At 40.1% G+C, this 24,163-nt stretch overlaps 1 protein-coding gene across 3 annotated transcripts in view; it reads left to right on the top strand.

The window, feature by feature from the left end:
• The window catches only part of CARD19 (caspase recruitment domain family member 19), a 31,172-nt gene that overhangs the window by 1,394 nt on the left and 5,615 nt on the right, over positions 1-24,163 (top strand). For 2 of the 3 annotated variants that reach the window (XM_032210676.1, XM_032210674.1), the window contains exons 2-3: positions 13,666-13,808; positions 18,102-18,255. In XM_032210676.1, the coding sequence (XP_032066567.1) occupies positions 13,666-13,808; positions 18,102-18,255 (297 nt within the window). Of the gene's footprint in view, positions 1-3,283; positions 3,665-13,665; positions 13,809-18,101; positions 18,256-24,163 lie in introns of those variants that run through there. The other variant, XM_032210675.1, reaches the window with a different exon arrangement.

The raw sequence follows: 24,163 nt of genomic DNA, 5'->3' as shown, positions 1-24,163 counted from the left end.
TGACTGGGAAAGTTGTCTGCAGCATCAGGTGTATTAACCACACCCCTAGGCAAAGCACAGCAAAGAGCCATGAACAGATGAATCACACACTTCTCCTTATTTTTTTGTTAGCACATCTGTGACATTAAGAAGCGAGTGTGCACATTTCGCAAGGTCCTAACATGTTGATTAGTGGATTACTGAACCAGAGAGCCATTTCTTCTCAGAACTTTGGCTTTACCGTATCCTGCCTTGATTTTCAACTGTAAAGTCCAATCAGTTCTGCCCACAGTTCTAAATTTGGCAATGTTTACACAATCAACTAATCTAAGCTGATCTACAATGTGAAAAACAAACTTCTGAATTGTTACCTAGTTACACTTCGATTGAAAATTCTGGAACTTGGAAGTGTTGTGGCCCACCAGCAGCCAGCGGAGCTGATGGCAGACTCCGACAGTGAGGAGATCGGGGAGGAATATGGGCCAGTCCTGGAGTCTGGGGAAGGCTCTGATGAGGGCTCTGCTTCAGAGGAACAGATGGGGACAGGGCCATTTGACAGTTGTCAGCTGCATTTGGAGTTGCAGATCAATGGGGCAGAAGAACAGCTGGAGCCTGTTCCCAATGTGCGCATGCGCATAGTTGCCAGGAGAATGAAACAGTTAAGGAAGAAGGGCCGACTCGGGAATAAAGGCACAGGTGGACAGTGAATGGCCCCTCCCATAGGGAATAAAGAGGAGCAAAAGGGGAGTGGAGTTTGCAGAAGACAATTACTTTGCTTAATTAGTGTGAATATTTGTTCGTGACTCTCAGAGGCTCCTTGCCAAGTATTTTCTTGTACAGCATTGCGTTTGGAAGATATTGGCCTGGCAGCTCTCCAAACCTGATAAGGTCTGTGGATATAAGTTCACCCTTGAAAGACTGTTGGCCGGGACTTTGCTGGATGTGAATGAGGAATCCATATTAGCTTAATAAAAAGGGGTTTTGTTGGGACAAGAAGTCTGCTTCATGCTTTTGTGATGCCTAGATCAGAACAGGAAATTTCTTCTAAAACAGGAGTCCCCGACCCCTGGGCTGTGGCCCAGTATTGGGCCGTGACCTATTTAGAACCAGGCAATGCAAGCAGTACGTGAGTGCACCCGCCTCCCTGGTTCCACTTGCACGAGAGGTGGGTGCTCTGTCTCACACCTCCATTTGTGCAACAGGCGCATGCACTTGCACAAAAGGAACTGTAAGTACATGCGCCTACTGCTCACACTGAACTACCCCTCTCCCCCCCTATCAGTCTGCTAAGCCAAAAAGGTTGGACATCATTGTTCTAGAGCAGTGTTTTTCAACCACTGTGCTGTGGCACACTAGTGTGCCGTGACATAGTGTAAGGTGTGCCGTGGGAAAATTACTTTATATATGGTCAATATAGGCACAGAGTTAAATTTTTTAAACATTTTCTAATGGTGGTGTGCCTCGCGATTTTTTTCATGAAAAAAGTGTGCCTTTGCACAAAAAAGGTTGAAAAACACTGTTCTAGAGTACCCAGGTTATAGAAACTAGTTCTGCATGTTAACATGCATACCCAAGCCCAAAACACTCTCTCTAGATGCTCGTACACAGAACAGCAAAGAAATCAAAATAGTAATGTTTGATAACTCATCCTCCTAACCTTCTGAAGGGCAAAGATAGCTGTTAATTAATGCTTTCATGTCACTGGAAGGGGTTGATTTAATGAAGCAGCCATGCAGCTTAGTCAGTCAATGTTCTGGTTATTATATGCTCTTAATTTCCAAAATTCAATTGTATTCTAGTATGGTCAAGAAATTGAACCCAAGGTCAAACTGTGATCTTGTTTGAAAAGATTTCCACTGAATTCTATGGGATTGCCCTGGCAGGAAGACAATATTACAGTATTTCATGTCAGGGAATAATCTATACAAATTCAATTTGGATGAATGAGCCAGATTTGCAAACACAAATCTGATCCACCTTAATCCTCATTGTATCTTCAGGCAAAGGTTTTTATGACTATTGGTCATAAAAGTTTGGAGGAAAAAAGAAAGGAAAAACCTGGGAGAAAGTTACTATAAATCAGATTTAAATATCCTGCAGAGAAGAACTTGTCCAAATTAAAATCCCTATGTTTTTCTTCAATGTTTATTTGAACAGCCCAGCCGCCTATTATATTTTAGAAACATTTAATTAAACAATGTTGTAATCTGTCCAGAAACCTTCCATTTCAGGCATTATCATCACCTCATGTGAAGAGAAGAGCAGGAGCCCTTTAATAAGAGTGCTCTTCTCAATGGATTCCTTTACCATTGTTTCATTACATGTTGGTCAAAGTTAAAGCATCCACAATAATGAAATGGTGATGTTAATTCAACATTAGCCCTGAAGCCACTTTAATGTAGTGCATCTACATTACATCAGGCTAGAAATTGAGATGGTGACGTTTAGTCTTGCCTTGGGCACAATGTCAGGTGGGTGGCCTTAAGGCCAGTCACTTTCTCTCAGCCCTACAATGAAACAATGGCAAACCACTTCTGACAAGCCTTGCCCAAAAACTGTAAAGTCTTGTCCAAGTAGTGTCCAAGAATTGGATACAACTGAATGGAAGGAAGGGGGAAAAAAGAATCCATACAATTGCAATTAGAGGCTCCAAATTTGATCAGATTCAAGAGCTCCCAACATACACATGCAGAGCAACATCTGTATCATTCCAACCACTGGGCATAACTCAGCAAGTGCCCCATTGAACTCAAACAGTCCTCTGATTCAAGGGGACCCCAATCTAATCCTTGGCATATCCCTGGACTTGGATAAATGCTTCTCAGACAGCAAAGGCAGAATGGTCGGTGCACGGCAGTTTTTACATTCCATGCACATTGTGAGGCTCATTCTATGGGCTCCTGCTTCGTTCTTGCAAATTCATTGTACATTTGAAAAAAAAAACACAGATGTATCACTTATTGCTTGTATGTACACTGTGAGGACAAACTCCTTGTGTGTCTAATCACACTTGGCCAATAAAGAATTCTATTCTAAAAAGGCCTAAGAACTGCTGGTTTTGTATTCAGACACAGATGCCTTTCTAATGGCTTTTTAGAGGGGGGGGTGCACTTCTTAAAAAGTAGGTTCTAAGAGCGACACCCCCCCAATCCAGCCGCAGTTGCCCGCTGACAGGCCGAGAGTTATCTTAATCGCCTGCCATTTTCATGGATCCTGCTACATACGGAGACTTAAACAAGCTCCGGCCAAGGAGCAGAATACCGTTTCTGTTTGTGTGTCCGTTTCTGTTTCTGTGTGTGTGTGTGTGTGTGTGTGTCTGTGTCTGTGTGTGTAGATCCAAGCAGCAGCGCTTTAGAACCAGCCGCGAGGCGGAATGCGAGAGTTTCGACTCGGCTTTTCCAATCCCCTGGCCAAGTCTTCAGAGGACAAGCGGGGAGGAAAGAAACTTGCTGGCCGGGCGGCGGCTCCTATCCCACTTCCTCCTCCGCAGCTTCTGACAGACTTGCAGGAAAGGCACGGGGACGAGGCCGGCCTATAATCAGAGCCGCGCAGCTGGAGGGCCTCCTAGCCTCTCGGGAAGGCTCGAGACGCCCCCGGGGCAGCTCGGAAGGGAGGGCTCGCCAGCCGCGGGACAAAGACGCTTCCTGCCTCGCCACACCGGCTCGCCTTGCCGCCATAATGCCAGGTCAGTAGCTCCTTTCCCAGCCAGCCGAGCGGAGGGAAGACAGACGCCCGTCAGCGCCGTCGACTCTCGGCTGCAGGGGGCGCAGAAGGACAGGACCCGCCTGAGTCGGGGAAACCCACTTGCGAGACCGCGAAGTTCGGTCTCTTAACGCCTTTGTGGGTGTCGCGCGGCGCGGTAGCGTTCCGAACATCTCCCAAGTTCGCACCGATTCCAGGCAGGAAAAGCGTTTAGCGGAATTCCGCAGAGTTTACTCCGAGGTACTTCGGAGCGTTCAGCACAGGCAGGGGCGTCCTCGGTGCAGGTTTTAAATGGGTGTGAAGCAAGAGTAAGTTTGTATAAAACTGCCGATCCGAGACTCGTAGGTTTCAAGCTTGTGTTTTGTATGATTTGCAGTCTCTGTATATTCCCAGTTTAATACGGTACTTTAAATCGATTTAACCTAAATGTTGTCGTTGCATAGGCATACCTTAACAATAAATATTACATGGGTGGTAATGAAATACAGTATAGTATGTGGCTTTGCGTCGAGTGAGTCATGCATGTATGACTCACTGAGATGGTAGCAGAGTCACTACATCTATAGTTTTGCCAATACCCCTCACAGAAACTTTTACTATAGCAGTCATAGTTAACCCTATTATACCAAACATCACTTAACATGCAGAGGATTCAAAGGTAGTCCAGCCATTGGCCTTTTACTATCGGTAGCTAGAACTACAGTTTCAGCGAAGGCTCTGAATTTCTTCGAGGGTGATTCTTAAACGTTGTTAAGACTGGAAAATAGAGTTGCTACAATTCTAATGAAACATTCTTTCCGTAATTCTGAAGAGTTGCCCATTTGAAAAGGCTGCTCTGGGTTCCTTATAGTTTCCATTGAATCATTCCTTCCTTTCCTTGTCTCCCGCCACATAGAAATAGCACTTAGACTTATATACCACTTCATAGTGCTTTTACAGCCTTCTCTAAGTGGTTTACACAGTCAGCCTATTGCCCCCAACTATCTGGGTCCTCATTTTACCCACCTCGGAAGGATGGAAGGCTGAGTCAATCTTGAGTTGGTGAGATTCGATCTGCTGAACTGCAGCTAGCAGTCAGCTCAAGTAGCCTGCAGAATATTACATACTGTGATATTCATTCTGCATAAGCATTCATGCGGAATCATCTTGTTCTCCCGTTCTTTTCTATCTTAGTGTTTCTCATCCTTAGCAAGATTAAGATGTGTGGACTTCAACTTCTAGAATTGCATGCTGGGAATTGAAGTCCAGACACCTTAAAGTTGCTAAGGTTGAGAAAAACTACTCCGGAACATTTGCTTCCTTCTTGTCTGCTTCTTAGATGTTATTCCACCTTTTTCTGATCATCTGAGTATCTCTTTGAACTTGAGCACCATCTCTCTTATTATCATCAGGCAGGTCTCACTTATCCTGTCAAATTCTCCACCTTGTCCAGCAGGTATTTGTAAGTAGAATGGTGAATACCATTTTATTTTTGCTGTTTCTTCAGCAGCAAATTGGTTGCTAACTTGGTCAAGGAACAGAAGTAGGCGAAGTAAGATGGTGCCACTTTCAATTACTTCTAAAGAGAATGTGATAAATTTAACTAGGATAGGATCAGGGGTAAAATTCAGCAGGTTCTGACAGGTTCTGGAAAACTGGTAGCACCCCAGAGTGATGTGGGAATGGATATTTTGCAGTATCCTTCCCCTGCCATGCCCACCAAGCGATGCCACGAACCAGTAGTAAAACAAATTGAATCCCACCACTGGATAGGATATATAGACTAGCTGGAAGGGGTGGCTTTTATTGATTGATTGATTCAATTTATATATTTATTTAAAGAACTATCTCAGAGTGATCCTACAATAGCCAATAAAAAGAGAATAAAACCAGAACAATCCTTCCCACCTGGGGCCATGCTAACCGCTATCAGTCTCCTGGCTCAGCCCCCATCCTAGTTCAATGCTTGGTGGGAAGAGTCACATTTCATGGTCTTCTAGAAGGTTGAAGTGGCTTATTATGCATTGTAACCATGGAAGCTACTTCAATGGGACTCCTTTTAGAGAAAGAATTCAGAGAAAATGTTGTGTTCTTTCTCCTAACTCTTGTCAGAAACCCGTTTTCTAGAAACTAGGGCAATGATGGTATGGTAAGAGAATTGAGGCCTTGTTTGCAGTGCTTGGCTGTCCTATGGCACTGAGTATAAACTACGCCTTTGACTCAGTAAAACAACTATGTGCTCCTGGAAAGAGAAAGGGCTGCTTTGATGAGTTGTCTGCAGCGCAGGGGCTTTCAAAACATTCAGGCTACAGAACTTGCTAGCCTAAAAACCAACACTCCTCTTGAACCCCTGGTCAAGAGGCAAAGCTCTAGTGATAAAAAAAATTGGTTGCATTTAACTGCATGTGAAGTTTCTTCATTTTGGCTCTTAATCTCTCTTGAGACCCCATCTGAACAGATTTAGAAAAGTATGCTCCAATGCATTTTGAAACACCCAGTTCAGGATCAAATTGGAAAAGTTGCACAATTCTAATAGCTACTGTAATGTTAAAATAGGATAGAGTTTGTACATTTTTAACACAGTCCTTGATTTACAACTATTCATTTAATAAAAGTTCAGAATTACAATGGCATTGAAAAAAGTGGCCTATGACCATTTTTCACACAACCATTGCAGCATTCCCATGGTCACATGATCAAAATTTAGATTGGCAACAGGCTGGTATTTATGACGGTTGCACTGCCTTGGAGTCATAGCAATAGCATTTAGACTTAGATACAGCTTCCTAGTGCTTTACAGCCCTCTCTAAGCAGTTTACAGAGTCAACCTATTGCCCCCAACAATCTGGGTCCTCATTTTACTCACCTGAGAAGGATGGAAGGCTGAGTAAACCTTGAACCTGGTGAGATTCGATCTGCCAAACTGGAGACAGCAGATGATCAGCAGAAGTAGCCTGTAGTACTGCTCTCTAACCACTGTGCCACTGCAGCTCATGTGATCACTTTCTGGGACCTTCTAATAAGCAAAGTCAATAGGAGAGCCTGGTTCACTTAACAACAGTGTTATTAACTTAACAATTGCAGTGAGTCACTAAATTTCATAAAATGGGGCAAAACTCACTGTCTTGCTTAGCAATGAAAATTTTGGGCTTAATCATGTTTGTAAGTTGAGGGCTACCTGTAGTAGTACGCACAGGGGGTTGTGAATCCATAGATGTATGGGTCTTTCTGAGCTGTTGTGTAGAAAGCTCAATTAGGACATGGGTGTGACTTGGGTTCAGATCTGCTTGCAACCAAATCACATGGAATAACTTCGGACCCATCAGACTACATCCTGTGGCTGATCCTAGGTGGGAAAAGGAAGTATGAAATGCTTGTACTACTTCAAGTGTAAGAAGGGCAGAATGAACTTGGCAAGAAAAGCTGCTCTTGCCAGATTCATGTCCTGTGGGACTTTAAAAGGAGAGCTGAAGCAGGATGTACTGTTGAGTGCCTGGGATGCACGTTGTCATTTGATTGATGGCAAACAATAATCCTTTTAGATGTTCTAAGATGAGAGACACTGAAGGAAATCACATGATGCACTTATTAGCTTTTTATGTGGTCCTTTGAAAGCCAAAATTATACGTATGTCCTGACCTGAAGTATCTATAATAAGCAGCACCAAATAGCTTTCCTATCACATGGTTTAACAGTATTCCAAAAATAGGCATAACAATTCAGTCACCCACGAGGGGACATTTCAGATAGTGATTTTAACACTTTTATGAAGGCTTGATTTTATTCTGAGGTGAATGGCTGTTTTTTAACATGTCCACAAATTGCCCATTTAGAATTTTAATTTTTTTAAACTTCTCACTGCTGTCCTTCAGAACTACCTTTAGATCAATTTATCTGTGCCTAGCATTCATAATAATCTGAAGGTGTTTCTTAATCAGAATTGACTTTGGTGTTGTATTGTTGTATTTCTGAGAGCACATGCTTGTTTTTTTTAAAGTCATTAAGGAAAAAGGCAATGAAATTTGGGGAGCAGTTCTGAGTTGTTATATATTCCCTCAATTCTCTCAGTCTTAGACTTTTATCTGTGATGTGGTAAAACAGAAAAGTAGAGTGAAAATTATTTGTTTATTTATTGGATTTATTGGAATATCTGTAGGTAGCTGTAGACTCCAGTTTCAGGGAGCACAATCCAAAAATTGCTAGTTCTATGATTAAGTAGGGGCATGCATAAGCGCACCAACATGCCTAACGTCCCTGTCTTACTATCCCCATTTATTTCTGGTTCCATCACAAAACCGCGGTAGACTAAAGCGCGCTCGACGAAAGTGCGTACGTGACGTCATCACAGCGCGACGAAAACCACGCTGTGAACGGTAAACTTAAAATTAACGCGTAAATCTAAACCTAACCCCCCCAAACCTAACCCTAAGCCTAAGCCTAAGCCTAACCCTTAACCTAACCCTAAACCTAACCCTATACCTAACCCTTAACCTAACGCTAAACCTAACCCTTAACCTAACCCTAAACCTAACCCTAACGCTTAACGTAACCCTAAACCTAACCCTAACCCTTAACCTAACCCTAACCCTAAACCTAACCCTTACCTTTATGTGAATCGGCTTGCTTTAAAAGCGCTTTTTAAAGCGCCCTTTTTTCTCCGCAGTCGTATTTGTCGCGCTGCTGATGACGTCAGGTACGCGCTTTAATCGGGCGCGCTTTAGTGGACCACGGTTTTGACGGGTCACGTTATTTCTACCCATTTCCTATGTTTTTATTCATGTTTATTTTTATTCTTATTATCTTGTACATGAGTGACAAACTAAATAAAAAATAAACAAACAAACTGCAATGAACAATAGCCCCCCCCTTTTTTTTTGTACAACACAAAGCTGGTAAAAAGCCAGGGTTCCTTCCTTATAATTTTTTTTTTCAGATTTGCCATCCATTGTTCATACACTTTTTATGTCTAATCCAAACAATCTTCTGGTCAAATCAAAACATTTCCATAAGGTATTATGGATTCACCTTGCTCCCTAGCCAAAGAAATTTGGCTACCCAAATCCAGTGGGCTTGTGGACTTTACTTTTACATTTTTCTTTTCCTTTACTAATAAATTCCTAGTCTCTGTAAAATAAGAGTTGCTCATACTAGATAACAGCATGTTCCAATTTAATATAGTAGCCCAGTTCCAACTTTGCCAAACTGAGGACCTTGCAAAAGGCAAGGAAACTGCTTTTCCTTGTTGCTTGCTTCCCCTGTGATGATCAGAAACTGCAGAAACCTCAACAATCAGAAATTGGGAGCCTTTCTTGCTTCCCAATCTGGGTATGAAAAGTTGCCTAAGTTTTAACAGTTTCATAACTGCTTTCTTTCAAATAATGATGCCTTATATAATAATACCTTATAATTTTGGTGCCAGCAGCAATCAAATCCTCCATTTGTATGGATTTGTCTGATTCTTTCAAAGAAATAAGGAAAGGAGGAGGTGGATTGGGCCTTAAACACCTGCAGTTATCATAATGACCTGGCAATTCAGTAGTCATTCTGAGTTTCATAATTGCCTGCTTTGTGCAAAAGAGCACTTTATCATCTCTGGCAAAGCCAAAATAAAGAGCATTTTCCTTTGTCAGCTTTCGTCTTGTCCATAAACAAAAATAGCTGAATTATTCATTTCTTTGGGTTACTTACTGACATGGTATTTAGTGATACACTGTGTTTACTTGAAAAGATACTAGTTCTTTTCTCCAATTTATTTTCTGTTAACATGGAATAGTTATCTTAGATTGAGGCTCTCTGAGCATGGTTATTTGCTTGCAGACATCTCATTACCAAATCAGTGCTAGTGATTTGAGGGTTTGCTTCCTGTTTATATACAGTAGTTTGCCTTTCCAGTATTGGAATAGTTTCTTCTTGGTATTTCCTTGATTAGGATATTGGTTTGGACTTGTTTGTCTAGTATTAGGCCCTGCTTATCTGGATATAGGGTGTTTGAGAGGATGTGTTTTATATATTTTGTTTCTTACTTAACATTTTTATTGTCTCTCTGAATAGTATATACATTAAATGTGGTTTTATTTTTGAAGTGTTTTAGTTGTTTCTGTGCTCATGATGTCATGTGGTTGTAATAGTCTGGGGTTGTTTCTGAGTTTTTTTTTAATCCATGGTACGGTTTTCCTTTTCATAGCTTGTGCTGTGCTGTAGTGGGTGAAGTCAGGCACTTTTTGACAAAGTTGTGTGGGTATACGTTTTGTTAAAAGAAGTTGTGTAGACAGTCTGTTTCCTTTTTCTGGTGTTCTGAGTTACTGAAATGCATATGTGCTTGTATGAACAATGTTCTTACATAGCTCCTCTTGTAGGAGGTAGTGGAACACTTGATTAGTGTGGGTGGTGGTATGTTGATTCCTCCTTTGTGAATTTTATTTCTTTGAAGATGTGTTTGTTTCATGTGCCTTGTCTAGTTGTTCCTTCTTTTATTATGACAAAGGTGTCATCTACATACCAGAACCATGCTTTTAGTTGTATGTGTGGGAGTGCAATAGTTTCTAGACACTACATTGTAGCACAAATCTGTCAAACTCTGATGGGCCATTCTCCCACAATGCATTCATTGTAACTATAATTCATTTAAATGTCAGATGATATTATTATTTCATTGTTACTAATAGTTTTAAACAGAGTGGATAAAAATTGAAGATTTTTTTAAAAAAATAAAAAAAGTTATATTTTTTACATTTAAATTGATTTTTTAAATTTAAATTGGATTTTTTATTTTATTTTATCAAATTTATTTTAATAAAATGCTTTTGGGGTAAAATCTATCTAAAGATAGATTTCTATTTAAGATACATTAATAATTTAGTTTATTCAGTGTGAAATGGAGCTTAGCTATATAGCATGAGGCTGTATATTCTGCAATATTGGTTCTGTCGGTGGGTCATCAACGGGTCAGAGGAGGAGCCACTGTGGGACAGAGATGACACTTGCTCTTTACAAATTATGATTTAAATCAAGTGGATTTAAATCAAGCCATTTTACTAGTGATTTAAATCACGATTTAAATCAAATCCACCCTTGTTTTAAATACTATTATTTTATTGTAATGTAGGTGTTATGTAGCAAGTTCCCCAACCTTTCTGGTTGTGTGCAGACCAGCAGGCAGGGGGAGGGGATAGTTCAGTCCCTCTGCACGCTAATAGAGTGCATGTGCCCATGATCCCCCACTGCTTGCACAAGTGGGGGTGCACACTCTTGCCTGCTGCTTCTGCAGCCTGGTTCCAAATAGCTCTGGCCCAAGAGTGGTCTATGGCCCAGGGATTGGGGACTCCTATTACATACAATATTCTTTGATTTTTATGAGCTCTTTATTTCTTAGACTTTATGAGATATCTTAGATTTTACAAGAATACAATAAAGAGGTAAATTAGTTGTTTCTTCTCTTGATGTAAAATGACATTTTTACTGTGTTTGTCTTCCTTTTGTGAAAATATGGTTGATTATTTGGATTTAGTCTTTTGATGAAATGTTGGTTGTGTCTTTTACATGTGGCTTTTAAAACCATTTTAAGCAATATATTTACACATTTTATTGCTTGTTAATATCAATCAAATATGTGATTGTATGAACAAGATGTGTGTATTTTGGCGTAACTAGGGATAACCTCCTGACACTAAACAAAATCAGACTATTGAGCACATTATATTATTGTTGTTGTTGTTAGTTGCAAAGTCGTGTCCGAGCCATCGTGACCCCATGGACAGCGTTCCCCCAGGCCTTCCTGTCCTCTACCATCCTCTGGAGGCCATTTAAGCTCACCCTACTATTTCGGTGACTCCATCCAGCCACCTGATTCTCTGTCGTCCCTTTCTTCTTTTGCCCTTAATCTTTCCCAGCATTAGGCTCTTCTCCAGGGAGTCCTTCCTTCTCATTGGGTGGCCAAAGTATTTGAGTTTCATCTTCAGGATCTGGCCTTCTAAAGAGCAGTCAGGGTTGATTTCCTCTAGGACTGACCGGTTTGATCGCCTTGCAGTCCATGGGACTGCACATTATATTGAGTATAATACATTATATTGGGTATAATATTAAACCATACTTTCCAATTACCCAATCTCAGTATAGTAGTGATTATTTTCTTGCCTTTTGTTGAACTAATGGGAAGCATAAGTAAATAAATAAAAAGCAGAATATTGAGGCAAATGATACATTTAATACATCAAATTGCAGACATTAAATCTGGTTTGTTGGAAATGTTGTATTTGACAACAATCTGTATATATGCAAGAAACTAGAGCCGAGGTGGCGCAGTGGTTAAATGCAGCACTGCAGGCTACTTCAGCTGACTGAAGTTCTGCAGTTCGGCTGTTCAAATCTCACCAGCTCAGGGTTGACTCAGCCTTCCATCCTTCCGAGGTGGGTAAAATGAGAACCTGGATTGTTGTTGGGGGCAATATGCTGACTCTGTAAACCGCTTAGAGAGGGCTGAAAGCCATATGAAGCGGTATATAAGTCTAACTGCTATTGCTATTGCTATTACATGAAACTTGTAAGCTTCATGCATTTTTCAGTTCTATGAAAACCTTCAGATTCTCTTAGAATTAATCTACTTTTGTAGATTAATTTTGTTTTAATTAAGCTAATATGTTTGATAACGAATCATTGCTTTTAAAAACATGTCCTTCTCTTTCAGAGAAATAACTGTGGTTCACCCTCGGTTTCTATAATGGAATCTAATAGAAGATTTAATTCATTTAAGCATCTATAATTTCAGACTTTGTGATATCCTGTAGATACTACTTGCTGAGAGAACAGACCTAGGGCTGTAGAAGAGTAGTAGAATAGTAGAGTAGAGTAACAACAACAGTTATTAAGTGAGTCACGTCTAATTTTAAAATCATTTTGTTTGTTTGTTTGCTACAGTTATGGTAAATTACAGCAGTTGTTAAGTAAACCATGTGGTTTTAAGTGAATTTGGCTTCCTCCTATTGACTTTCCTCATCAGCTAGAAAGGTTGCAAAGGGCAATTCCATGACCTTAGGATATTGCAACCATCATAAATACATGCTGATTTTCAGGCACTAAGGTTTTGATCACATGGCCCTGGAGATCTGCTATGGTCATAACTGCAAGGAAAAGCCATAAGTCACTTTTTTCAATGCTGTTGAATTTTGAATGATCACTAAATGGTTATAACATGGACTACTTGTAACTAGAACAGATTAAGCCAGGGGTCCCCAGCCTTACTGGCAGCGGTGAGGGCAGTAGCGAGGGAATGATTAGGCATGTGTGTCTGCTACTTCCACAGACTGGTTCCCAATAGGCCATAGACTGGGGTTTGGGACCCCTGGATTAAGCCATCTGTCAAATGTATAAATTGATTTTATCAGTTTACGTATTATGTAGGGCGATGTTATTAATTTGTGAAATGCATTTTATTTCATTAAGGAAAGATGAGGAAACACTGCTTCTTTCCAGACAATTGATAGGCAAGAAAATTTCTTTTGTTAATTATGTCAATTATTCAACCTACAGTAGCCTGAACCTGTATATGTTTACAAAAATGGATTTAAAAGAAGAAACCCATTTCCTATGACTTCCTCACTTATAATGGTCCTAATGTTTGCAATACAAACACAATAGAGATAACACAGCATTGCTTATCCTGTGTCGAATTGAGTAGCAATTATACTTCTAGAGAGGCTCATATACACAACTGACTCCGGCAAAGGGTCATTCTTAAGTTTGATGGGGTAAGTAGCTTAAGTGGAGCCTCCAGGAAGGGTCAACCAAGGCAATATGGCATCCGTGGCATTGCAATCCAAGGCCTGCCCCTTTAAATGTTGCACATATCTAAGAAGGGATGTAGCTTCATGACATGAAATACTTTCGAGGTATCTCTGAAATTTGTTAGCATTGTAAGGACATGGTCAGAATGAAGTATGCATCATTTCCATTTCAGCTATGCTTAAGAGAAATCATCTGGGTTTTATTGTTTCTGTTTCTGTTTTATAGATCAGACTTATTGTGATCGTTTGCGACAGGACACGGCTTTTCTAACCAGCAATGGCAGACTGAGTGAACAGCTGGTTGATAAAATCATTCTTCAGCTAAATCGAGTTTATCCCCAAATTCTCACCATTAAAGAAGCTGAAAAGGTAATCAAGAGAAAATGGTGTCTGCAGATACATATTAATTTTTCTGTGCTCATTTTATGCAGCTACAGTTGCATTCTTGAATTCTTTTTTTTAAATTCTAAATCAATAATATCCCTGGATGTGGCTGAGAAAGGGTTAAGATCCAGAAAGCAATAATTGCTAGTGGTCCAAGAATAAGAAACCAAAATGAAAACCTTCCAGTGTACAAATGTGGTTCTCATATCACATTTGTAGTATATGTTTAAAAAACTGAACAATTCATATACTTCTAGAAGACATTGATTTTATAGATGAAGATTCTGAAAGCTGAGACTTGTTTCTATGTAACTAATGAAGCCACAGCATAGAATCTTAAAATACCCAACTGCCATTCTTTTATCATTTATGTAGCTTAATTCCATTCAAGTTTGTTAAATAAAAGTGCACAAGATTTCAGTATTGGCATCTCTTTATACCAGTTATAAGTCTGATAGTTATCATGAAGGTAATTCCAAGAACAGATATGAACACTCTTAATATATACACTGTTAATGGATATTTCTATTCATATCTGCATCATTGACTCATGAGTAAGTGGTGTTTGTCAAAGGTGCAGTACACACAGCATAATTGATTAGAAGAATAGCTCAGCTATTTTAGTCACAGCTGCAGGATTTCTTTTTTAAAAAAGGACATAGATGCAATGAATGAGAATAGTTCAGCCCACGTTTTTACATGTGGGCTAGAATATTATTTCGTTTCTGCTGTTAAGAAAAATCAGGACCCGGAGATTAACCTGACACTCCTTCTCTTAGTGAATGAGGCACTTCAGTACATGAGATTTTGGTTCTCTGTATGCATTATCTCCCCCCCCCCCGGGCATGCTCACAAGTCCTTGACTCTGAAGCTTGTCCTGAATAACATAAATTCTTTTTAAAAAATAATAATAATTGCATTAAAAGTTTAAAGACAAAGGTAAAAATGAGTGCAAAGTATATAAATAAGAAAAAAAATCAGTGAGAAAGCTAAAAGTGCAAGGGAGAAAGAAAAAGATGTATAGAAAAGAAAAAGGGTTCACCAACAAATGTGCACTCGACAAAAGCTCACGGACAAAACCGCAGCGAGAAAACCGCGAGTTCTAAATAGCGCCGACGAATCAGTGCAGAAGCGTGCCAACAACAGCACGTTGACAGAAGCGTGCTCTAAACCTAACCCTAAACCTAACCCTGAACCTAACCCTAACCCTTACCATAACCCTTACCTTAAACCTAATCGCACTTCTGTCGGCACGCCTTTGTGGGCGCGCTGTCAACGTCGCGGTTTTATCACCGCGGTTTTGATGGCGCGCTGTTGTCGGGCGCGCATTTGTTGGGTCATGAAGAAAAAGATACAAAGAAGTGGCTTCTTTAAAGCTGTTACAAGTACACTTATAAATTTCTCTAAAGTTATACAGTGACACTCTGCTTTCTATAATCTGATTCAGATTCAGATTCAGATTGTTTATTTGTATGCCGCCCTTTTCCCTGGGGGGACTCAGGGCGGCTCACAATCCAAGGGGGGGGGGAGACAAACTTTTACATATAAGACAGTACATGATTAAAATGCAACATTCATACCATTCGGGCGGGTTACAATCTTTAGCCCCAGGCCTGACGGGATAGCCAGATTCTAAGGGCTGTGCGGAAGGTCTGAAGGGTGGTGAGGGTACGAATCTCCATGGGGAGATCGTTCCATTGGGTCGGGGCTACCACCGAGAAGGCTCTCCTCCGCGTGATGGCCAGTCGGCATTGGCCAGCAGATGGAACTCGGAGGAGGCCTAAACGATGAGATCTGATGGGTCGTGTGGAGGTGATCGGCAGTAGGCGGTCTCTCAAGTACCCAGACCCACTACCATGGAGGGCTTTATAGGTGGCAAGTAGCACCTTGAAGCGTATCCGGAGATCAACAGGTAGCCAGTGCAGCTCACGGAGGATAGGTGTTACGTGGGTGAAACGAGGTGCACCCACAATCGCTCGCGCGGCTGCATTCTGGACTAGCTGAAGTCGCCGAATACTCCTCAAGGGCAGCCCCATGTAGAGCACATTGCAGTACTCCAGCCCCGCCTAATCTTCAAAACCATACATAAATTGATTTTTTCTGTACTAGACAAAAAGTCCATGAAGGGTTTTCAATCAGCAATAAAAAGTAGATATCATTTCTCTGATCAGAGAAGTCAGTTTGGCCATCTGAGTGAGTTTCCTTATCTTCACTAACTGTTCCTCCATTTTGAATAGAACAAAATGGATCCTTAAACCAAGGTTCCAGAGTGGTGTCACCAGAAAAAAATGCAAGGTAAACTAGTTGTGAACAGAAGATCATCATGTCTGATCCCTGTTACAAAGAATAAGTAGTTTCTTGCATATATACAGATTGGGGAAAATCTCACTCCTTCCTTCCTCTGCTAATGATCCCTGCTAAGGCAAGGATGGTTTATCCAGGAAATTAGGATTCCCCCAAGACCTGTTATGCTGCTTGTGTAAAATTAGTCCCTACCTGGCTTGGATAAAAATCTAAAAGAGGGGTTTCTGTATTGCATTGTACATGTCACTGCCCCTTCATTTAATAACCAAGAAAGAAACCACTCAACTCCATATTTCAGAATTAAGTGTACTTTTACTGGCTACAAACGATTAGAGACTTCTTCAAAAATCATCATCAGGATGGAATGCTGGACAGTTGGCCTCGGCGGGAAACTCCCTTCCTTTCACATGCGCAAAGAGATGGTGAGAATAACTCCCTAATAAACAGTTCTCCAGTCCAGAATGCTTCCCCTCCCAAATACCATGCCCCCCCCTCCCCATTTCAATGGCAGCCGAAAAGCAGCAGCGAAGCAGAGGCTGACATCACATTTCTTTTAGAAGAACATGTGAGAGCTGCTATCATTTTTACTCCAAGCCAAAAAGTGTCAATACTCAATGACACATCAGAAAAACATCTGGAAGGTAAGAAAATATTTTTAATTCGTAGGTTGTTGCATAGCTCCTTCAAGTAAAGCTCTTTTAATCAGAAAGTATTTATCTAAATGGCATCAAACTTCCAAATGCTATGAACATATGCCCATACTATTTGGATTCTTATTCTGTAGCTGCAGGAGACGTATCCATGTGTTTGTTAATATTCATGTAGACCTCTGAGTGGGATTGCCCTCTGTTTGCAGCCAGAACATCCAATCTGAAACAAAATCTTCCATAATGCACTCGTAGTGTAATTGTCTCTTGTTTGCACCTGTACACATACATCTTCTCCAGCAAAGGAAATTACAATTGCATTACTGTGTAAAATAGGAATGAGCTGATTTACATGTAGATGCACTTCCAAGCCTGAATGCTTCCAACCGATGCATAGGTTATGGCTTTTCAGTTCAATCCACAGAAAGTATCAAAATGTGAATATAGGCTTATAGACATATAGATAATTAAGTTGGACTATATCAAGTGCGGTATGATGTTTTGAATTTGCCCTTTAAGATGTAACTCATAAATAAATAAACAGGCAATCAAGCAATTTTGAAAATATAGAATCCAACTATTCTCTGGAACTGCCAATTATTATCTGGAACTGAAGAATGAGCCTTTGAGTCTATGAGAATTGCCATAAAGTTCTGGAATCAAGGATTGACCTTTTGTTCCCATAAACTCCATAGTGGACAGACATTACTTGCTTACTCAACTCATGATGGATATCACTGGGTAAGCAAGCCCAATCACAAAGGTCTATGTGGCTTCCTCATGGTAGGTGACCTTCAGAGCTCTTGACTCTTGGTGGTGGAGAGAATATACTTTAGACATGAAGAGTCCCTCTGCTATTTTGTGTATGTGTTAACAAAAACTTATCTGTTGATAAGTTTGAACAGATCCTGAAGATGAAACTCAAGTACTTTGGCCACCTAATGAGAAAGAAGGATTCACTGGAGAAGAGCCTAATGCTGGGAAAGATCAAGGGCAAAAGAAGAAGGGGACGACAGAGAATAAGGTGGTTGAATGCAGTCACCAAAGCAGTAGGCATGAGCGTGAGCTTAAATCATGTAGTCCATTTAAGCTCACACCTAGGATGGCAGAGGACAGGAAGGCCTGAAGGAACATTGTCCATGGGGTCGCAATAGGTCAGACAGGACTTCGCAACTAACAACAACAACACATTTGAAGAAGCTACAAATCTACTGTTGTACTCTTTTGTGTGCTGCAGAAATGAGATGGGGAACTGTTTTAACATTCTACGGTAGTTGTGGCAGTGAAATCTAGTTCTTGCAATCTAAATAGTACTTTTTCTCTACAGTTTCGGAATCCCAAAGCTCCTCTTCATACTCGGCTATCAAACCTTATAACTCACTTGAAAAAGAAAGGAGACAAACCCTGTCAAGAATTTTACCGAGCTTTACAGATCAATGCTGAGCATCTCTATAACAACTTGCCAAGCAGGAAAATTATAAGTAAGTTGGATGCTAGCAGCTTTCTTCAGTCAATGTGTTTTAATTCTTCCAAATTCTTGTGCTCCGATTTGTCTATTTTCAGAAACTTCAGTGAAACTTCTGCTGTTCTGTTTCTTATAAATACTCAGAGCTGCTCAAGTGATCTGACAATTAAAAGTTTGTTCTCAATTCCTTCTTGATATTTTTTTGTGATTAAATCTGATATCTGTTTACAATCACTAGGCGTCACTGGCCATGCCCAAATATATATTTAAATACATACTTCTGCATAATGTTGAGTTCTCAAGCTGCTTGTTAAAAACACAGAAAACTGATATTGCTTCTGGATAAAGAGGTTAAAGGCTACAGGACTCCATTGTGCTTTGATTAGACGGTAATCATCTATGTTTGCAAAGTTGTCTCTTGGCCTAGAAGGTTAAGGTCATTTTCAGAGTCAATTGTATGCATTTTGTTAGGAGAAATTCCACAATTATGACCTTTATTGCACAAGAGCTACCTAAGTTGAAATGATTGCTTCTGCTATGTGGCTGTAACATAGGCTAACATACAGAGAGACTGGATTCAGATTTACCGTATTTTTCAGAGTATAAGACATACTTTCCCCCCTAAAAAAATGGGTGTGTCTTCTACTCCAATGGTAGCTTTTTTGAAGCTTTTTTCAGCCCTAATGAGGTGCTACCGAATGAAACGATCTTCCATGCTTTGCCTGCTTTTCTCATTGCTTCTCCCTCCAACGATCAGCTGGGCTTTAGAAGCTGTTTTTCAGACCTAATGAAGCACTAACGAGTGAAGTGATCTTCCATACTTTGCCTGCTTTTCTCATTGCTTCTCTCTCCGACAATCAGCTGTGCGTTAGAAACTGTTTTTATCCCCAGCCAGGGGGTAAAAACCAGCAAACTTATGTGTTGAAGCTGACCAGATTAAGGACGCTAACCAGATGAATACCTGGTAGGCAGAATTTATTTTTCCTATTTTCCTCCCCAAAAACTAAGGTGTGTCTTATACTCCAGTGCATCCTATACTCCCAAAAATATGGTAATTTAATCAAGAGAATGGATGATGCCAAATGTGTAGCTATATCTAGATTATGTGCAGATTGTATAGAACAGATTCCAGATCAAGCCTAACTTCGTTTCCGTTATTTAAATTCTTTTTTTGCAATTCATCCGAAAATTGATTATGAATTAGTTTATACCTCTATTCCTATTCTCTGTGTTACTAAACATCCAAACTCTTCCATTTTTGTGTTTGTAGTTCTTTGGTGAGAACTAATTTAGTGTAGTAGTTAAAGATGCTTGGTAGAAACTGAAAGACTAAAAATTTTAGTCCTGCATTGGGCACCAAGTCAGCTGGGTAAAATAGGACCAGTCAGTTTCTCTCAGCCCTAGGAAAAAGAAAATGGAAAACCACTTCCCAAAAGGTTGCCCCCCAAAATTGCATGTTCTGCTTTTACCTGATTCTTTTTCTATGCCAATATACATCATTACTATTTATTTATTTGTTTATAAAATTTATATGGCTGCCTGTCTTACAAGAAGTGACTTAGGGCAGCCTACAATAATCAGTATTTACCATTGTAAAAAATTATATGCATATACTAATCAGGGACAAAAATATGAGTTATTCTATATTGAAAAATGCAACAAACCATGTTCTGGTCTCTACGACAAATGTGTTAAAATATGAAAACATTAGAAAAATTTGAAACAGATAATGTTCAACCAGATATGTATGTAGGTTTCTAATTGGCAAGAAAATTGCAAATCATGGCAAGAACTGATCATCCATCACTATCAACTCAAGTTCTGATATCCTCACAGTTGTTATTTTCATAAAAGTGTGCACATAATTCAATGTAGTTCATAAAGCAAAATTCAGCATGGTAAATATTAGTTAAAGGAGGGAAAACTTGAGATATGTGCTTAGGCTTAGCTTCAGTCTCAATTATAGCAGGACCTGAAAACCAAGAAATCATAACCCTGGGTCCAACCCAAATTTTTACCCAGACTGTAAATATTTCATCTCTGTTTAATTATGTGCCATTATCACTTATGTGCCATCAGAGCAATGTTGACTCTTTATCAACCTTGCTGTGCCCCCAACTTAGCCCTTCAGATCTTCCTATAGTATATCCATTGCCACTGTAATTGAATCCACCCACCTTGTTGCTGGTTGTCTTTTTCCTTCCATCTTTCCCAACCTTATGGACTCCTCAAGAGAACTGACACTTCACATATTGTGTCCAAAATAAGATGATTAAGCCTGATCATTTGAGTTTCCAAGTAAGAACTCTAGATGATTGATTTGTTTATTTTCTTGGCTATCTATGATAGTCTTCTCCAACACCAGAGTTTAAAAGAATCAATATCCTCCCTATCCTTCTTCTTCTTCCATAGAGTGCCACAGGGAAAACCATCAACCTACACAATGCTGATCTTTGTAGGTATAGACAGCTACAAACTGACTATCTTTCTAGGACTTTATAGCTATTCTACCAAGTCTCAACAACATTTTTGACTATTGGTTCTTTTCCTGTCAATAGTTGATTTTAAAAAAGTAAACCCAACTGCTGTACAATATCTTCACTGCCAGTTCAGAGGCTGGTTTTTGTACCTATTGTCATGACTTTGACTTTCATTGTACTTCATCTTAATTCCAGTTTTTCCCTGTGTTCATTGACTTTTGTTCCTTGATTTCATTTTCATACTATTTGCATTTTCAGATATCAGAGTATTGCCATAAGCATAGGGTAGGCTATCAGGATTTCTTCATCCACTTTTAAAGCCACACTAATCATCTTCTAGTCCAGTTTCCCTCTGTATATTTAGCTGTTTCTGTCTTTTGAGTCAGTATTGATTCCTGAGGTCTGTCTGGAGCAGCTCCTATAGATTTTTGACAAAATTTCAGAAGCCTTTGCCTTCTTCCTAGGGCTGAGAGTGAGACTGGCTTTGGGCCTGGTGCCTTAACTATTATACCAAACTGACTCTCATATTCAGCATATAGGTTTAATAAACAAGGCAACAGTATATACCAGTGATGGCTAATCCCATTGCATGCCAAAAATGGGGGGAGCACGTGGGGGGCGTGCTAGGTCTATCCACCTCCTGCACACATGCGTGTGACCCATGCGTATGCGCACACGACCCCCACCCTCTCCCTTCTTTTGGCGTGCGATGGACCCATTTTTTTGCCCTCCTCAGGCTCCAGAGGCTTTCTAGGAGCCTGGGGAGGGTGAAAACAGGCTCCCCCACCTCCCGGAGGCTCTCCTGAAGCCTCCAAAGGGCGAAAAATGGCCCTACGGGTAACCCAGAAGTTCAGGAACCTGCCATAGGTTCGCCATCAAGGATATATACCTTTGTCTCATTCTTTTGCCAACCTGCTGGTAGTCGATTTAATCATGTTATTTTTTATTTGGTTATGGAATTTCTTCATTTCTCAACACATAGACAAGCCACAATTTGAAATGGGAAGCTGTTGATATCCTAGACCAGTGTTTCTCAACCTTGGCAACTTTAAGTCCTGTGGACTTCAACTTCGAGAATCCCCCAGCCAGCACAGCTGGCTGGGGAATTCTGAGAGTTGAAGTCCACAGGACTTAAAGTCGCCAAGGTTGAGAAACACTGCGCTAGACCAATCCAAATCCAGAAATACTAAGGAAATTCTGGAACCATAAACAAAGAAGCCATATCCCAACCAAGACTAGCAGACCAGTGTATTGTACAGGTAGTCCTCAACATAACAGTTCCTTTAGTGACTGTTCAAAGTTATAATGGCACTGAAAAAGCCTACTTATAACCATTTTTCACACTATGACTGTTGCAGCATCTCCATGGCCATGTGATTTACATTCAGATTCTTGACAACTGGTTCACATTTATGATGGTTGCAGTGTCCCGGAGTCATGTGATCACTTTTTGTGACCTTCTGACAGGCAAAGTCAACGGGAAAGCCAGATTCACTTAACAACGTTGTTACTAACTTAACTGCAGTGATTTGCTTAACAAATGTGCCAAGAAAAGTTGTAAATTGGGCGAAATTCACTTAACAAATTTTTCACCTAGCAACATACATTTTGGGATCGGTTGTGGTCATAAGTTGAGGACTACCTGTATATAATCTGAATAATTGACAGCAAATCCCATTTTCCATGCACTAGTAATGTTACCCAGTCTGGTAATGAAACATTTGCAGGAAAGCAAACAAGCTCACAGATTACCAAGAGCACAATATCCAGCACTATGTCATCTGTCCTTTGGGTTTGTTGGCAAATTTACAGGAGTGAAATAATGAGTTCAAATAAATAGATTGCAGGTAGCAAAGAGGAATAATAGATGTACTATACTCTCCTTAACAATTCGCGGGTGTTCAGTTGAGAAAGCATATTTGCATTAACATATTATGATGTCCGTCCAATCGATTTGGTATACAAGCTTCTCTTTTGTGGTTGCTGTAATAAACTTGCATTGCATTGTTTCTGACATTCCAATTTGTCTAAAACAGTGTCAAGAACTGCAGTTCCTGATAACGTTTTATGAAGAGAAGGAAAAATTTCCCCATTATCAAATTCCTTTCAAATGTTATTTTTATGATTTTCTCTAACAACCTGGAATCAGAATGATATTGTTTAGTTTGACTGTGGTTAATGTGCTGATTTAAACTTTGAGCCAGGATTATTTTTCAGCACTGTACATCATTTGTTAAATTTCTTGCTTCATAACAAACTATTTGTACAATGGACAAGAAAAGCTTCAATGAGAACCAGATGTGTCATTGTGGTTGTCTGCTCCTATGCATAATAATACCAAAGTAATGAAGCTTGCGCCGGGACGCGGTGGCTTAGTGGCTAAGATGCTGAGCTTGTCGATCAGAAAAGTCGGCAGTTCGGTGGTTTGAATCCCTAGCACCACGTAATGGAGTGAGCTCCCGTTACTTGCCCCAGCTTCTGCCAACCTAGCAGTTCGAAAGCATGTAAAAATGCAAGTAGAAAAAATAGGGACCACCTTTGGTAGGAAGGTAACAGTGTTCCGTGCACCTTTGGTGTTTAGTCATGCCAGCCACATGACCACATAGACGTCTTCGGACAGTGCTGGCTCTTTGGCTTTGTAATGGAGATGAGCACCGCCCCCTAGAGTCAGGAATGACTAGCACATATGTGCGAGGGAAATCTTTACCTTTTAATGAAGTTTGCATTATGACATGACGTGACTCTACTCTTTTGCACTTGTATGAGTATATGGCATGCAAGTACATAAATGTCTTTAGAATTTGCAAGGCAAACGCATGTTTCATCCTTGCTTCCCCTAGACACCATTGATTTTTCTTTATAATTTGTGTATTAATTGTCTAGATTTGGTTGTTAGGATTGATCTCCTAGCTAAAATAATGTCAAGAACTGTGATATCTGATCCCTCTGAACTGTCATAGAAGTGCTAGAACAAAAGACATCAGTGGTTGATTTATGATCCCTTAAATAGTTCTTTTTGCAGCAATCACATGAGACTTGGGCAATAGACTAGTAAAGAGCACTTCTGATCTGTTTGCAATATGATTGAATGTTTTGATGAACAGCTTTAGTAATCCTACTTGTATCTTGTATTTTCCCATGGAATTGACACCACCACTACTCTGAGAGAAACAAGGTGAGAGCTGACTGAGTTTTATAGGCAACAGATTACAAATACAGCTGTGGAACTAAGTATAAGCTGAGTAGTAAATTGTAACCTGTCCCATTTAACTCTATGCAATTTACTCCTAGGAACATTATACAATACTATTGTTTGCAAAAATCACTATTAGCTTGTATAGGGATAACAATAAAATAACCCAATTGCCATTATTTGTGTCGCAGCAATGATGGGAATTGGGAACATGCTTCATTTTAAAGACCTTTATTAGAAATATAGATTGT

Source organism: Thamnophis elegans, chromosome 2 (genome assembly GCF_009769535.1).
Source record: "Thamnophis elegans isolate rThaEle1 chromosome 2, rThaEle1.pri, whole genome shotgun sequence".
Taxonomy (NCBI): domain Eukaryota; kingdom Metazoa; phylum Chordata; class Lepidosauria; order Squamata; family Colubridae; genus Thamnophis; species Thamnophis elegans.
Note: the sequence above shows the minus strand (reverse complement) of the source record. Positions and strands in the feature narration are given on the sequence as shown.